The sequence below is a fragment of the Equus quagga genome, chromosome 14 (assembly GCF_021613505.1).
Source record: "Equus quagga isolate Etosha38 chromosome 14, UCLA_HA_Equagga_1.0, whole genome shotgun sequence".
Lineage (NCBI taxonomy): Eukaryota > Metazoa > Chordata > Mammalia > Perissodactyla > Equidae > Equus > Equus quagga.
In genome coordinates, this window is record NC_060280.1 from 73,984,536 (window position 1) to 74,001,787 (window position 17,252).

Sequence of the window (17,252 nt, forward strand, 5' to 3'; positions counted from 1 at the left end):
CTGTTCTCAACATCTCTTGTCCTTAGGGGCTCTTTGACTTTATGAGGGACAGAAGATTGCTAGCCAGACCTGATCTCAGCAGTTCTTTGGGACTAGCTAGGTTTTATTTTTTTTCCTCTTTGAAGCAGGAATAAATCAAGTAAAACCAAAATAAGCAGTTTTGAAGACTCAGGGCAAACAGTGGAAGTATTGTTATCAATGGAGAGGGAGAAACTCCTTCAACATTATGTATAGAACTTGATGGTCAGTAGGTGTTTTTGAATCAGCTGAAATATAATCCTACATGTCTATTTGAAATCCAGCTTTTCAGTACTCTCACTTATCCATGATACAGTAAATGTCTCTTTGCTCATTTCCTTTAGCTTATGCACTAAAACTCTTGCGGTTATTTAAAGAGAGCTTCTTTCTCCTTTAGTCTTAGCCTATGTGTTGTTATTAAACACCACTAACAAGTTTGATGATCTGGTTTTGAAGCCCTTGCCAGACAAGCTACAAATTAGAAGAGGGATGAATTGCCATTAGCAGGTACCTAGAGAGCAGTGCTAGCCTAACTGCAGGGGAAGAGAAACTTTAAAAAAATTTTAACTCAAAACACTGTAGTCCCATCGATATTTAATGTCAAGACAGACAGCTTTCTGTTCAGTACAGTAGGACATTGTATGTATTTTACAACATAAAACAGATACCAGTGAGGTGGGTGTGTGTGTGTGTGTGTATGTATATATATGTAAACCTAAGTCATTAAAAACTATACAGGGTAACTGTTTAGTGTTACCTCTCTTTAAGAAACAGGAGCAATTACGTGGCTTTTAGATAAGTCAAAATGGTGCTCCTAAAGGGTATGCTCAGGAAAACTTGTGTACCCAGGAAATTTAGCCTTCCAAACCAAATTAAGTGCTTCAACTGTGGGTGAGATTTAGATTTGATGTAAGATTTGATTTACTGTATGTAAATACATTATTTGATTTATATACAGAATTCCTTCCTAGTGGAAGAAGTTATTCTGAGTTTTTTTGGTTTTTGTTTTTTTTAACCTATATGAATAATATCAGAGATGATTAGTGATCTTCCTCTATAGTATATACGGGATAACTCTTTAATTCATCACTATAGTTGTTTTTGCTCTTATGATTTTAATTTTGTTAGTTTCTAGGCTACATGAAGCTATCTTTTTAAAAAATTTACCTTTCTTTTTCATTGTTATAGTGCACTTAGTGTAAAAAAATGGAATAATTCTAAAAAAGCACCAACACTGTTTTCCACCCCCTAGAGGTAACCACTTGCAACTCAGCTGATTCTCATATTACTTACCTCCATATCATTAAATAATTTGCTTAATTTTGCTATGTGTTGGTTTTCAATTTAGGTATCATCAGTTGACTTTCTGATGTGGAAATTGAAGATTTAGCTCTTTTTCCCCATCCTGCTGTTCCCATGTGCACACTTATTCTTACCATCTTTATGGTTCTATTATAGTTATGATTTAGTTTTTACCTTATGGCTTTTCACAACTAGACCATGTGGTATACTGTTACTATTTTTTTTCTGCATAACATTTCTTTGGAGGGAATTTTTTCATTTGTTTTTTATACTTGTCACTAATTTCTTCCCAAACTTTCCTTCATTTGTGCCAACTAATCCTTTTACTATGTTCAAACTGATTAGATATTCATTCTTAGAGATGTCTTCTGTTCTGGTATGTTCCAATTTGGATTGGTTTACTCTAGATTTGCTATAAGCTTCTTGGGTTGGTGTATCCTTTTACTGTCATTTTGTGTGTGTTAATCTCCTGACTTCTTTCTTATCATCTCTACCTTCTTGAGAAACTGTGTGGGAGATAAATTTCTTGAGATCTTACATGTCTTTTGTCACGATTGATAAGTTGGCAAGGTAGAGTTCCAGATTGCGAATAACTTTTCCTTAGAATTATTTTAAAGGCATTGGCTCATTGTTTTCTGTCTTCTAAATGTTGAGAAATGCAGTGCTATTCTGATTCTTAATTTTTTGTTTTTGTGTCTATTCCCTCTCACTCCCACCCCAGACCTCTTAGGATCTTCTCTTTGTATGTAATGTTTTGAAATTTTCCTAATGATGTGTCTTGGAGTGGGTCATTCATTGTGCTGGGTACTTTAAACTTTATTTATTTACTTTTTTTGCTTCTAAGTATGGAAAGTCAAGTTCATCAGTTCTAGGAAGTTTTCTTTTTAAGATTTTTTATTTTTCCTTTTTCTCCCAAAGCCCCTGGTACATAGTTGTGTACTTTTAGTTGTGGGCCCTTCTAGTTGTGGCATGTAGGACGCCGCCTCAGCATGGCTTGATGAGCCGTGTCATGTCTGTGCCCAGAATTTGAACCAGCGAAACCCTGGGCTGCCGAAGCAGACCGCGTGAACTTAACCATTCGGCCACGGGGCCAGCCCCAAAGGAAGTTTTCTTGAGTAATTTGTGGATTCCCCCAACTCCCTTTCTTTTTCTGAAAAATAAGTTATTTGGATGTTGGATTTCCTGGCTTAGTCTTCCAATATTCTTATATTTACTCTTCTGTTTTCCATCTTTATTTTTCCTTCTGGGAGATTTCCTAAACTTTTTTTTCTAATGTATCTATTTAGTTTCCTTTTTTTCTGTCATATTTTTTAAATGTCCCAGATGTTTTTTGTTTGAGTATTCCTTTGTTTTGAAATCTTTCATATTAAAGCCCTTTCCAGATTCTTAGTTGTTTGCTCTTATTAAAGAGTGGGACTATAAAAAGCTAATTGGAAGGTCTGTTTGGGGTGGGATGGGGCTTACTGAACATGGGCTTCACTATCCTGTGATCTGGGTGAGTTGTTATACTGGGAAATCCCTGATATTGGTATCTTTAGATCTTTTCTTTTATAGGATTTTATGGGATATAAGATTCCCTGGAGAAGGCTTGTATATCCTCTTAAAGATACAAGCCAGGCTGCCAGATTTCTGGGAATAAAGTGGGGAAAAAAGGCTTAGAGGTTCACCTTCCCATGCATAAACTTAAACTTGATCCCTTTGTTTTCAGCAACCTTTAACTGTGCCTGATGCTGTGCAGTTCAGAGCCTATGTATTTACCCTCTCAAGTCTTGTGTCAGTTTTGAGGAGGGGCAGTTCCTTGGGTCCACAGAGGAGGGAGGGGATCCACAGGTTTATTTGCTTCTTAGTCTTTCAACCTACCCTCTTTTTAGCCCCACCTTCACCTCCACGTTCAGTTACCTGGTGTCACTAATTCTACTGGAGCCTTTGGGAGTTCTGAGATGCAAATCAAGTTGCTTTTCTGCTTTCTCATTGCTGGCTTTAGGATTCATCTTTCATCTAAGTTAATTATCTTTCATCTAAAGACTTGCCACTTTCCAAAATTTTTTTTTCATACTCTATTCTTGTGGGTATTGCCTTTTAAAAATTTATTTTAAAATAGTAAGTTTTACTATTTTAATATTTACTATTAAGATTTACTATTTTAGTAACGTTTCAGAAAAGAACAGAGGCTACTGTGTGCATTCATTCTCTCATATGCTGTCTTTCACGGGTATTCTGCCTGAAATCTGTATACTAATATTTTTTCAGGCTAAGATACCTTAATTCCATCCAGACATATAGGAACAGTACAGATCCTCGTCTTTCTTCATATTCATTGTTTACAGCATACAGTGCAGAAACTAGAGAAAATGGAGTAAATGACCTGGAAAACTTGCTTTATTACATGAAACCTAAACTGTGATGTCATGGTTAAAAACTTGATAAGCATTTTGAAATGTTCTGGTCTTGTTTTTTTGTCCCTGAATTTGCTTGTTTAAAACAGATGTATGCATTTTTGTGTAACGTATTTTGCACTTACTTTACTCTATTACTAGTATCACAGTCAAGAGCTAGTTATGCTCAATGTATGTGGCAGACATACTTCAACTGGAGAATTGGATGGAGATGATCTTGCCTGCATCTTGAGTTCAGAGTCTAGTTTACTGTGAAGGGGGCATACCTATTTTAGTTCTTCCACATTATTTTGTGCTCAGGCACGTCCCTTTCCCCTGAATTTACTTTCCCATTTAAACTGGTTGCTTTTAAAATTTGCATTGTAAAACGAGGCGAAACGGCCTTTTTGCTTATACCTGCCTGTTTCCTACACATTAAGAATGACAAAGCGGGTAAAACTACGCTATGCAGGTACTCTTCCTTTACAAAGGCTGGGCGAAGGTATTTTTTCGGAGCCAGTTCAGACGAGACAGGAATTGGTTACCCTGGCATTACCTCAAACTACAAATGAGTAGCTTTCTTCATCCGGACGCCTTCCCACCCTCATTACTCTGGCCAGGCTTTTTTGATGCTTCTGGCTCCCACCACAAAGTTCCTTTCGTTCTTCACAGGATCAGTTACAACAGGCGTCCAACGTTCTCGGCTCTAGTTTTATCTGTAACGCACGTTAAAGTTACAGAGGTAGCATTTACTGGATGTGAGCCTCACAATCCTGCCGGGCAGCCGGGCGGGGTGTTCGGAGGTGCCCCGCTGGTCGGTGCAGGCACGGATCCGTCCCGCCCGCCAGGTGCGGAGCGCGCGCGCGAGGACGGCGCAGCCGGATGTGCGAGGGCTCCTTGGAGGCGGCTTCGGCTCCAGGAGCGCGAGGACCGCCCGGCCGAGGGTGCCGCCCTGGAGACCATTTCGTGTCTGGGCCCAGAGATCATTGGTAACGATGCGGTGGGCTGTTCTCCAAAGTAACCCAGGCTCGGCCGGCTTAAGCCTCGGGGTGAACGTCTCTGCGCCAGCCGCCAGGAGCCGCCAATCTTCAGAGCAGCGAGCAGGGGAACGCACGCTGTCCTACTTTACGGCAAGGGTGCGCGAGTTTGCGACAGTGTGACGCGAGCAAGTTTTGGCGGGAAAAGCGCCGCATTTGGATTCCTGTGGTGGTAGGCAAAGGACGGCCTGGTGAGGAGGGGCGGTCGGTAGGGTGGGTAAGGGATCTGGAGAAGGAGTTCGGGGTCCACATTAGTTAGGAGGGGCACAGCGAGAGGATGTTACCGGGGACGAGCGAAGGGGATCGGCGAGGCTCCCACGGAGGGTGGTTTCGGAGGGCCAAGGAATACCTGGGGGACCCCGTTGTAGAGGGACTGGAGAGACCAGCTCTCTGCTGGCTGAGGACCCCAGAGGTTTGGGCCCCGGCCGTCGGTGTGCCACCCAGCCCTTCCTTCCGCTTCTTGGGGCAGTTTGGCCCCGCCCCGTCTCCTCCTGGCCTTTGGGACGATGTGGGGTGGGCATTGGAACTGAGCGGGCGGGGAGGAGGGGCTGCAGTGGTCGTAGTTATTCCGCCCCCACTAGCCCGCATCCTCTTACTCTCTTACCCAAACCCCACCTCTTTCATCACCCTTCTTCAGTTATCCACCATGACACATTTGTCCCCCACTCCTCAACACAGCTATGGAATTTCCTCTGAGCCTGAGCAGGGCAGAGCGTCAGCCTTTGGGTTGTGTGGGAATGGAGATTGTGATTCACACAACAAAATGCCAGAATTTAGAATACTTGCTTGCTTGTGGTTTAAAGTCTTGGGTAAAATATGGATGGGGTGTAAGGGGGAACCAAGAGCTGTTATTTATATTGAGCAATAGGGCAAGAGGCAGAGCCCAGTGGCTTGACATGATTGGAGCTTATACTCATCCCCGTCTTTTCTGGGTTCCCGCCTTTTACAGCCGTGGCGCGTAGTGGAGTCATGGCAGTGCCCTTTGTGGAAGACTGGGACTTGGTGCAAACCCTGGGAGAAGGTGCCTATGGAGAGTGAGTCCGAGTCCGCTTACCTTGCCTTCACCCTTGTTTAGTTTTCTGTCTGTTGTTTTTGTTTTAAGTACATATTCGCCGTTTTGGAGTCGTTTATTTTAATTCAGTGGTGCCTTAGAGAACAGATATTTGGATTAGAAATCCAAGACTTCTGGGAACTGAAGCTATGCAATCTTTTGTAAGGATTAATTTGTTTCTTCCTTTTTTTAACGTTCTTTGTAAAGAGCTGAAAGAGACTTCTAAAGTCAGTTTCTCCTTCCACTATTCGTTGGGGTTTAAGCGTAGTGGTGAAATGAGCAAATGAATAGACTCTGGAGTCAGACTAGTTTCAGACCCTCACTCTATCACGTACTGGTCATTGTTTTGTGTTCTGAGGCAAACTTCTTAATGTGGTTGTGTGCCTCTGTTTCCCCAGCTGTAAGGTGGCAATAATGATACCTACCCCATAGGTGCTTAGAACAGTTACCACAAGAGTACATAGTATCGGATTAATGTATGTTAGGTAATGTTATTAAAATTAAATGAACAGAGCATGTGTATATGTGATGTGGCCTAGACTTGCTGTTATTCCATTTAAGTTTATTTTATCAAGCGTTTATTAAATGACTTTTGGATGTACAGCACCATGACTTCTTTAGGGCATCAGCTGTCATACTTCACATTTCAGAAAGGAGTAGTATCTGTTGAGAACATGGCAGAAACCCCTTCCTTGGTTTCTCCTTGGTGGGGAAAGTAATAAAGGTAAAATAGTTGGATGAGTCGTGTTTAATCTTTTGAAGTTTTAAAAGAAATAGAATTCAAATGTCTTCCTTTTCCTTTTTAGAGTTCAACTTGCTGTGAATAGAAGAACTGAAGAAGCAGTTGCAGTGAAGATTGTAGACATGAAGCGTGCCATAGACTGTCCAGAAAATATTAAGAAAGAGATCTGTATCAATAAAATGTTAAATCATGAGAATGTAGTGAAATTCTATGGTCACAGGAGAGAAGGCAATATTCAGTATCTATTTCTGGAGTACTGTAGTGGCGGAGAACTTTTTGATAGAATAGGTATGGGAAAGATGTAAGATAATTCTACAAAATGAGTTTCTTAATATGTTTTTGAATCTTGGGTCCTTATCCAGTTGCTTATGCAATAATGAAAATGGAGTAGATCTTGTTTTTGCAATTTATATTAACACATGAAAGCATATATTAGAGTCAACAAACTTTTTTCCCAAGTTGTATGTGTGATTTTGGTTGAGATTGCTGTTTTGTGGAGTTTAAGAATGATAAACTAATTTCATGGTGAAGTATTATAATTGCAATGTATTGTTTGCCTATATAATTTTTTTCTTTGTAGACATTTCTAGTTACATGAAATCATTGCATACATTTACAGACCCAAAATACTAGCATGTTATTATATTTCTTCTTTGTTTAAATGAAATAATTGAGAATTTTCTAGGATTGCCTTATATATATTCAGTAATTTCCATGTTTGCTACCTAAATGTTCTATGTAGATTCAAAGGCTTGATATTAAAGAATGCTGAGAAATACATAAAATATGTTCTGTGAATCTAAATTTATTATTTAAAGCTACTGTATTAAAAGTTAAAAACTGATTATTAGAATCTCCAGTATATATCTCAGGAGAGAGTTGAGTGTAAAATCAAGTTAATGAGGAAGATAAAAATATAAAAAGATAACTGACAGTGGAACATTTCTTAATAAAACTGTATTTCCTGAAGGAACTTCACAGGCATTCACAGCTTTGTATTGTAAGAGATTATGTGAAGTTTAAATCTGTTGTTAAGTGTTTAGTGGAATTAGCTTAGATTTCCCCAGGCTTACACTTTGGCATTTACATTTCAGAGGTAGGAAAAATATTGTCAGCATTTAGAAGAAATTAGGGGAGAATTCGAAGGATACCATATGGATCATGTTTAGTGGAAGATGAGCAGGGGCTTTCAAGATATGGCTTGCATTCTTGATTTGGATGATCGTTTGTTATTTTTCTCTGTAATTTTTCTGTGATGTTAATTTATTTTCACCATGAACAGATGGGGAAATGTGAGCTATTAAGTACTGTATGAATTAGTGAACTCCAGAGTCTTTAATTGTTAGCATAAGATTCTGTGTGCTAAAGTACAATCACAAATGTCTAACCTTAGAGTTATGAGACTATGTGGTTGACGTCTGTTTATACTTACCTGGTAAACTAACTTTCATAAATAATTCTTATAGAGCCAGACATAGGCATGCCTGAACAAGATGCTCAGAGGTTCTTCCATCAACTCATGGCAGGGGTGGTAGGTGCAATTGTCTCTTTTCCTTTTACTTAAAATTAACGTGACAAATAAGTTACTGAATTTTGGTTATGTTTCCCTCTTAGGTTTATCTGCATGGTATTGGAATAACTCATAGGGATATTAAGCCAGAAAATCTCCTATTGGATGAAAGGGGTAAGGTTAACATTTTGTCACTGCTGCCTAAATTATTTTAATATAGCTATACAAGGCAGGATCAAGGCTTTTGCTTTACTGAAATTTCAGGGAAAAAAATCTGAAGAAAAGTCTAAGAAATTTGGGAGACTTGGTATGTTTGGACTTCACAAGTCCTTCATGATAGTTGTGGATAAGATAGAGAAATCTGACCTAGACGCAAGGGTAGCTCACTGGATGAATAACTGTATGAATAAGCTTAAGCAACTCTTTAATGAATTAATAAAAGGAAGTTTCTATTGGAATACCCTGGACCTTAGCTTTGTCCTTCTGTTTGTTCTTTTTAATCTAAGATTTGGATGTAAGGAGTTTGGATATATTTTAGGGATGTCATAAAAGCTGAGAGTAATGGATAGTGAGAGTGTTAGCTTATAGAATCAGGATCAAAAAAGATGACAGAAATGTTAGCTGCAAGAGGCAGTGACTTTTGTCTCCTTTGTTTAATGCTCTATTTAATGCGTTAGAATAGTGCCTGGCAAATTGTAGGCGTTCAAAAATATTGAATGAATGGTTTTAGCAGAGCAGAGAGGTGGGTCAGATTTAACAAGTTGTTTTCCAATAGGGAAAAATCTAAAGTCCAGTATTTGAATTGAAAACACTAACCAAATAAGTACAGTTGAATGGCATATCTTTGGTAGCAAAGCAGGTTAAAAAAGACTTTTTCTAGGCAGCAAACTTCATGTTAGTCACCATTGTGATTTGGTCATTAGGAAACTAAGGTGACATTATTGAGAATGAGGAAGGTAGTAGTTCAACACTACTTTGGTGAGACCATGCCGGAAATAATGGGTGTCCTGGGACAATACTGTAAAAGACACGTAGACCACTGAAGTACTTTCATAGGAGACTGACTAGAATGATGGAAGAAACACAAGCTGTGTAAAATAAGGAATAATTGAAGGAACTCAGGGGAAACTTGCTACCTTAAATACTGTTCTTCAGAACGTGGGTGAAAACTTCACGGAAGCACTTTGGATTAGTACAAGGATGACGCCATGAATGGATCTGTCCAGAAGCTGAATAGGTTGCTTTGGGATGTAGTGAGTTTATAACATGAGAGTCAGACATTGGATTATTAATTGTTAGTTATATTGAAAAGGGAATGTAAACATTGCTTGGCTAGTTGGACCTAAGTACTTTTAAGATTTTGTCCCACCCTGAGGTTTAGTGTTTCTGGTTACTGTTCATGACAAGTAACAGTATACTTTCTTATCAGCCTCCTAACCTCTTCCTGAACTCTATAATTCACCTTCATACAAGAGAATAAATTAAGAAAAGCCAGTTTATTTAATGAATAATGGAGATGTGAGTATGTAATAATATCTGGAATATGAAAACTTTGTTCCCAAACTAAAAGTATTGGTTTTTTTCTCTTTATAAAGATAAAAGATATCCATGACTTAAGAGCAAAAGTATAAAGAAGAAAGTAAAAAATCACCAGAAACTCACCAGTCAGTTATAATCACTGTTCATTTTTTGGTGAATATATTTTAGATACCCTTTTATTAACCCATCTACTAACCTAGGTACCTAAGATCCTCCCTTGGTTATTTAGCCTACTGCAAGTTGTTTCATAGGCCACATGGCAAAATTTTAGATATTCAGAAAATTTGTGTGGGGAAAAAGGAACTGTAGAATGGTCTGTTGATGAATCCTGAGAAATTAGAGCACAGCTGGCAGTATTCCTTTTGCTTCCTTTTTTTTTCTTTAAGGAAGATTAGCCCTGAGCTAACATCTGCCAATCCTCCTCTTTTTGCTGAGGAAGACTGGCCCTGAGCTAACATCTCTGCCCATCTTCCTCTACTTTATACGTGGGACGCTTACCGCAGCATGGCTTGCCAAGCGGTGCCATGTCTGCACCCAGGATCCGAACCGGCGAACCCCAGGCCACAGAAGCGGAACGTGCACACTTAACCGCTGCGCCACCGGGCTGGCCCTTACTTCCATTTTTTATTCTATTTCTATTACTTTTTGAATGCTAATAGCCTTGATGGTATTATAGTCAATTCTTCCCCTTCCTCATCTACAAAATAAGTCTTTTTTTGATTAAATGCAGGCTTCAAGCTACGTAAAACCCTCTGGGAAAGAGGGATTGAGTGTGTCTCTAAGTATGAGAGGCAGTACAGCATAGTATTAAGAGCGGGAGCGTGATAGTCCTTTGAACCTAGGTTTAATTTACGTCACCTTGTAATAGGTATATGGCCTTGGGATAAGTTGTTTAACTTCTCTCTGCCTCACTTTCTTCATCTATAAAATGGGGACAGTAAGAGAATCTACTTGGATTATGAGATATGATACATCTCTTCTTTATCCTCACGACTCAAGTAGAGATATATATAAAACATAATGTAAGTTAGATCATAGAATATATGCTTTTTTCTTATGTGTATGTGGACTTCACTTTTTGCCCTTTTACATTGTATTTGTATAGCATAAAAACCTTTACTTTTATTTAAAACTTAAAAAAAATTCAGGCACACAAAATCTGTGTAAAATATATAATACATAATATAATAAATTAAAATATAATAAACAACTGTGTACCCATCTGGCTTAAAAAAGAAAACATTATATATATAACAGTGGTGTTCATAATAGCAAAAGACTGGAAACAACTCAAATGTCTGTCAACAACAGAACAGATAAATTATGAGATGGATGATTTATAGCTACAAGTAATGATGTGGATGCATTTCAGAAATATAATGATATAAAGCAAAAAAGGAAAGATGCAGAAGTTCATACAAGTATGATTCTATTTTTGTGAAGTTAAAAATATGTAAAATAAAATATATTGTTTAGAGATACAAATGTGGAAAAAAACTCCAAGGAAAAGAAAGGGCATAATAAAACAAAAAATCAGAATAGTGGTTACTTCTAAGAAAGTAGGGAAGGGAATATATTTAGGGAAGTATTTACAGGGGATTTCAAAGGAAATAGAATGTTCTTAAACTGGGTGTTGGGTTAGTGGATGTTTGTTAAATTATTCTTCATATCCTGCCTATTATATAAATATCCTATTTTTCTATTCAATATCTTTTCAAAGAAGAAAAAAATCTTCTTTTCAAAAAAGAGAACATATATTCTATTTTCTTCAGAAAAGAAAGCAGTATAGTTGGAAGTCCTCCTGTGTATTCCTTCACAATTGTATTCCCCTTTCTTTTTCTCAGAGGTACCCACACTCCTCAATTTAGAATTTTTTATATGCAGTTCTTTAAACAACAAAATCCAAGGAATATTATGGTCATCCACCAGTAGTTTTAGTGATTACTACTTATAAGTGACTTGGAACTCTTAATCTCAGTGGTTTGTCAAGATGTGTCATATAGCTATTAAAAGGATATTTATAGTAGCTACCTCCCAAGTCAAATACAGGTAAATATCACCAGTGGCTTACATATTATATTGTGTGGATACACTTGACTTTTAAAGAATCAGTCCCCTATTTTGAGACATTTAAGTTGTTTCTAGCTTAAAAAAAATACAACAGTGATAACTGTTCTATAAATTTGTGCACAGGCCCATATAAAAATAGTCATGTTATAATGAATATTTGCATGGCACTTGCCTTTTTTTTTCACTTATAACCTATTCCATGTCAGTACATATAGATGCATCTTTTTTTTTTTTTAACAGCAACCTACATAGTTTTCATTATGTACATGTGTTGTAAGAGTTCTTTGTTGATGGACATTTAAGCAATTTTCAAATAATATTGCCATGAGTATCCTTATGTTGTGAATTTTAGGGAGTATTTCTGTGGATATGGTCCTAGAAGTGGGAATTGCTAGTTCAAAGAGTGTGACTATTTCAATTTTTGACATCTTTTGCCAGATTACCCTCTAAAAAGGTTGTACCAGTTGACATCTTGATAATAGAGGGTCTTCCCTAACTCTTAAGACTAGGTTAGGTTCCCTTGCCAAAAGATCTTGTCATGTTCTATATTTTCATAACCTTCACAACAGTTGTCTACTGTTAGACTTCTGCAGTAATCTACCTACCTATGTTGGCTAGCACAGTGTCACCCAGTTGCAGTAGTTATTCACTAAATATAAGAAAGTTCTGCCTGCAGTTTGTGTGTGTTGAAGATGGGAAGTTAGGGTGGAAATTTGCTCTTCTGGTTTGTTTTTTGTGCAGAGTTCTTCCCCCTTTTTTAAACTTAGCCACTTTGACAAGAAGTTCTGGTGGTTTGTGGATCTTTAGTTTAGGTGTATCTTTACATATTTTCTTCCTACCAACTGAGTTTGTTTGCCTCTGAGAAAGTTGTGCCTAGTATATTATTGATGTTTCCTTTCTGCCCTCTGCTCAGTCTGAAGAAGGAGTTAGCTCTGCTTTCAGCCTAAGTCTGGAGCGCCCTTTTTGAGAAGGGCAGCCCCTTTTGACTCCAGTATCTTTCTGTAACCTGGGCCAAATTGTTTTGTGTATTAATGCTATTTCTCTTAAATTAATAGAAGCAATGAGGCCTTTTTCCAGTTATGGCTAGATGATGATGTCTTTTATTTCTTCTTTTTTTAAATTTCTTTTTGATCATTTTATGGTAGAGAAGTTCTACAAATCTTAAGTAACACCAGGGGTTTTCTAATAAAACTTAATTCCTTTAGTTATATCTATTTACAAAACATTTTTATCTAGTGCCGTTCTTTTTTCCTTTGGTTTAGATAACCTCAAAATCTCTGACTTTGGCTTGGCGACAGTGTTTCGGCATAATAATCGTGAACGTTTATTGAACAAGATGTGTGGTACTTTACCTTATGTTGCTCCAGAACTCCTAAAGAGAAAAGAATTTCATGCAGAACCAGTTGATGTTTGGTCCTGTGGAATAGTACTTACTGCAATGTTGGCTGGAGGTAAGAACTATTTAATCATGATAAAACTCCTGTCCTATGGAAAGCCAGATTTGTTAGACCAAAATAAATGAAATAAACCAAGGGAATCCATATTTATATGATAGTATTTTGATAGTAACTTATTTATAAGTTGGAATTTTTAATCCCAAACGTTTTTAAAAATCAGGTATGTATAGCTAATAAATGAAATATCTCAATAGCTATCTCTTTTATGATTCATGTGAATACTTTTGGAAAGAGTAGGGCAGGAAGTGGTTCATCCATCTTTGAAGTGCCTCTAAAATTTTTGTGAGTTGCATTCTTAGTTTGAAAACCATATTGAATTAATTTGGAGGGAACTTTTAATGGATTTGTATAATTGATTATTATCCCTTAAAATCTTTACTGTATAATATTGTGAACACTCAGATATTGGGGACTTAACTTCTTTCTTAGAATTGCCGTGGGACCAGCCCAGTGACAGTTGTCAGGAATATTCTGATTGGAAAGAAAAAAAAACATACCTCAACCCTTGGAAAAAAATTGATTCTGCTCCTCTAGGTAACTTGTTTATCTTGATTGAAAGTACTGATTTCTTGGGTAATGAAGCCTAATGCTGTTTGAATTTTTCTCTTACTTTTTTTTCTTTTTAATTTTGAAACAATCGTGTAAATAATCCATGATCCTTTCAGATAAATTAGAACATAATAATAAAATTTTTTTTTAAACCAACCCTATAAGCCTAGCACTCAGAAACAGCTTCTTTTAGTATTTTGATATGTGCTTCTACACTTTGTTGTAAAAACATTTAATATATGTTTCTTATATATGTATATTAGTTATAAGTTTGTGTTTTTATAAAAAATGAGATCACACTACACATGCTGTTTTATAACCTGTTTTTTGTGTGTTAATGCTTTGTGGTCGTTTTCCATGACTGTAACTGCAGGTCTACATCATTGTTTTTAAAAGCTGTGATGGTATTCTGCTATGTGGATATGCCTCACTATACTTATCCCATTCACTTTGTTAGAGATTTAGATTTTTTCTAATTTTTCACTGTTATAAAAGAGATAATGGTGATCATCCAAGTAATGTACATACCTTTAAATTATTTAATTAAAAAAAATCCCCAGAAGTGGAACTACAGGGTGAAGGATGTATGTAGTTTTTAATTGTTATGATTCACTTGCCAAATTGCTTCTCGAAAGTCTATACCATTTCATCACCATCTCATTGGTTTATATTTTTTTAAAAATATTTGACTAGTCTAATAGGCCTTTAAAAAATACACTTGCTATTTCTTATTTTTATTTTAAATTTAGTACCATTGAGGTTGTATATCCAGTATATATTTATTAGCTTTTTGTCTTATTTTTGTGGATTGTCTATTTTGCTCACTTTTTGTAGGGAAGTTTTATTACTTTATGAGGTTTTTTTTTTAAAACATTAATGTCATCAGATCTTTACATTTGTGACAAATATTTTTCACGATTTGTTATGTATTTTTATTTTGTTTATGCTATTTTGATATGAAGAAGTTTTATATTTTTATTTATTCAAATCTATTATCTTGTCCTTTGTGGTCTCTGATTATATTTTCATGTTTGGAAAGGTCTTTTGTATTCCTAACATTAGAAAAAAATTCCCTATGTTTACATGGCTCCATTTTTTCATTTAAATCTTTGGTCCGTTAGAAAATGGTTTGGTGCTGGGAGATGTATGCATTTTTTATCAAGATAATTAAGATACCTTAGGATGATGGTTGCTTGTATTGCTATCTCCTAAAAAGTTTTTGGAAAGTAGATTTTCCTTGTAAAACTGTGTGAATGAGGATTTAATGTGACATATTGGAACAATGAGTTTGGTATTGAAAATGGATAGGAAGGTTTTGTATTTTTTGTTAATGTTGTCACATAGGGAGAAACATTTCCACCTGGCTCTTGTTCTTATTTGAAACAACTAAGAATCAGATCTGGGAAGAATATTCTAAGATACAGACAGTAGAAAAGGAAAACTGCATGAAACTAAAGCAATAAATTAGTAGCTTTATTCTTTCTCTTCCCCAGAAATAATATTTGCTTGTAAAGAGATGAGTAGAGAATGTGTTCTGTATCACAGGCTGTGGGCTTTTCTAATGTGCATGACTCTTTTGTAAATGTTGTCTTAATGTTTTGTTTTCAGCTTTACTGCATAAAATCCTAGTTGAGAATCCATCAGTAAGGATTACCATCCCAGACATCAAAAAAGATAGATGGTACAACAAACCACTCAAGAAAGGTAATATCCTTAAAATGCAAGTATTTTTTCTGTGAAAGAAAAGGTACTTGCAACGTCAGTATTACAAGTCAAGAGTACAAGATAGGTCTCTGTCCTCGTGGAGATTAGAATGACTAATATCAAGGACAAATATAAAAATAATTGTATGTTTATTAATAATTATAAAGTGGGAAATCAGGGTACTATAGTTAAGAGTTTAACCAAGTCTGAAGTGACAGAGAAAGCTTGTCTTCCTGAGGAAATCCCATTAAATCTAAGATTTGAAGATTAAAGGAGAGCTAGCCAGTTGAGTACTAACAAGATGAGTAGCAGACTCTGAACAGAGGAAGCAGCATTTGGAATGTCTTGGAGTTTAGAAAGTGGTGCATTTGAGGAACTTGAAAGAAGGCCAGTATGGTGTGGACCATGTCTGGCTTGTTCATTGTGTCATCAGTGGTTAGCACAGTGTGTGGTACATCATAGGCACTCAGTAAATGTTTGTTGAGTAAATGAGTGACTAGAGAAGGGAGAGAGGTTTGAGGTGAGGCCAGAGAGGTAGTTAGTGACCAAGCTGTGGAGGGGGACCTTATAAGCCATGTTAAGGATTTTGGGCTTTATAACTTAAGGCCACTGGAGAAACCTTTAAGCAAGGAAATGACATGATCATATATTTGGTTTTAAAAGATCTTTCTGGCTACTTGTAAAAAAATTGTTGTTGATCCTAGATGTGAGAAGGTGGTAACCTGGACCAGGTTGGTGACTGGATTGGAAAGGAGATATATTCCAAAGAGATTTAAGAACTAGAAATGATAGGACTGGTGATTGTTTATATGTGGAAGATGAAGGAGAATGAGGAATCAATGATGACTCCTTTCTGGTTTGAACAACTATATAAATGGTGATACCATTTATTGGGATGTAACTCAGGAGGAAAAACAGATTTTGGGGAAAATTTTATTTGATTCTGGACGTGTTGAATTTGAGAAGTTAAGTAAAACTGTCCAATGGGGCGTGTGTATGTGTGTGTGTGAGGCTTGAGATGTCGATTTAGGTGTTTTCTGCAAATGGATGCTAATGTAAACAATGGTCGTAGATGAAATTGAGCGTATGAAATTTTAAGGAATACCAACATTTAAGTGGTAGGTGGGGGCCAGGGAAACAGAAAAGTAGCCAGAGAGATGGGAGAAAGATCAGAGAATGTGGAGTATTGAGGCTAAGAGAAGAAAATGCATGACAGTGGCAGATACTGTTAAGTGAATTAATAACATGAAGCCTAAAAATTTATCCAGTGGATTCCGTGATATGGCACTTATTCATGATCTTGGGAGGAACAGTTTTGGTGGAGAGTTGGGAATAAATTCTAGAGTACAGTGATTGTAGTCTAAAAGAGAGGTGAAGAAGCAAAGTATACACAGCTCATTGAAGAAGTTTGGCTGTGAATGGGAGGAGAGGACAATAGCTGGAGATGAATGAGGAATTTTTAACTCTTCTCTGAATGTTTCTTTTACTTTTCACCTTGTTCTAATTGAAATCCAGCTCTCCCCTGAGGACACTGCTTCCTCTTAAGCGGTAGATGTTTTCTTTCCCACACCCTTGTACCTTTGATCTGGGAGTGGGACAGGCATCCTCCTTGTTCTTTATTGTTGCTTTCTCCTTTTTCCCCCCACATTCCTCTCCCCTCCATTTTGAGTCTCATATTTATCAGACTCAACCACCCACTATTCTTTCCTTGTATAATCAACTTCTGAACCCTAAAGTAAAATTCCTGCCACACTGTCACTCTCTCCAGCACAACTCTTGACATAATTTTTGTCATGATTCTTGGTGATTTAAATATTCATTTGGATGATCTTTCCAATATCCTGACCTCACATGTCATTGACCTTCTCTCTTCTAGTGATCTTCTCTTCATGCATACT

General features: G+C 36.9%; 1 protein-coding gene across 3 annotated transcripts in view; it reads left to right on the plus strand.

Annotated features, from left to right (window-relative positions):
• The first annotated feature begins 1,487 nt into the window (after nt 1-1,487).
• CHEK1 (checkpoint kinase 1) overlaps nt 1,488-17,252 on the plus strand; it is a 30,187-nt gene continuing 14,422 nt past the window's right edge. The window contains exons 1-8 of one of the 3 annotated variants that reach the window (XM_046685181.1): nt 1,488-4,923; nt 5,682-5,766; nt 6,590-6,813; nt 7,992-8,056; nt 8,140-8,209; nt 12,907-13,095; nt 13,531-13,635; nt 15,259-15,354. In XM_046685181.1, the coding sequence (XP_046541137.1) occupies nt 5,702-5,766; nt 6,590-6,813; nt 7,992-8,056; nt 8,140-8,209; nt 12,907-13,095; nt 13,531-13,635; nt 15,259-15,354 (814 nt within the window). In that variant the 5' untranslated portion in view covers nt 1,488-4,923; nt 5,682-5,701. The remainder of the gene's footprint in view (nt 4,924-5,681; nt 5,767-6,589; nt 6,814-7,991; nt 8,057-8,139; nt 8,210-12,906; nt 13,096-13,530; nt 13,636-15,258; nt 15,355-17,252) is intronic. The other 2 variants (XM_046685182.1, XM_046685183.1) reach the window with 2 other exon arrangements.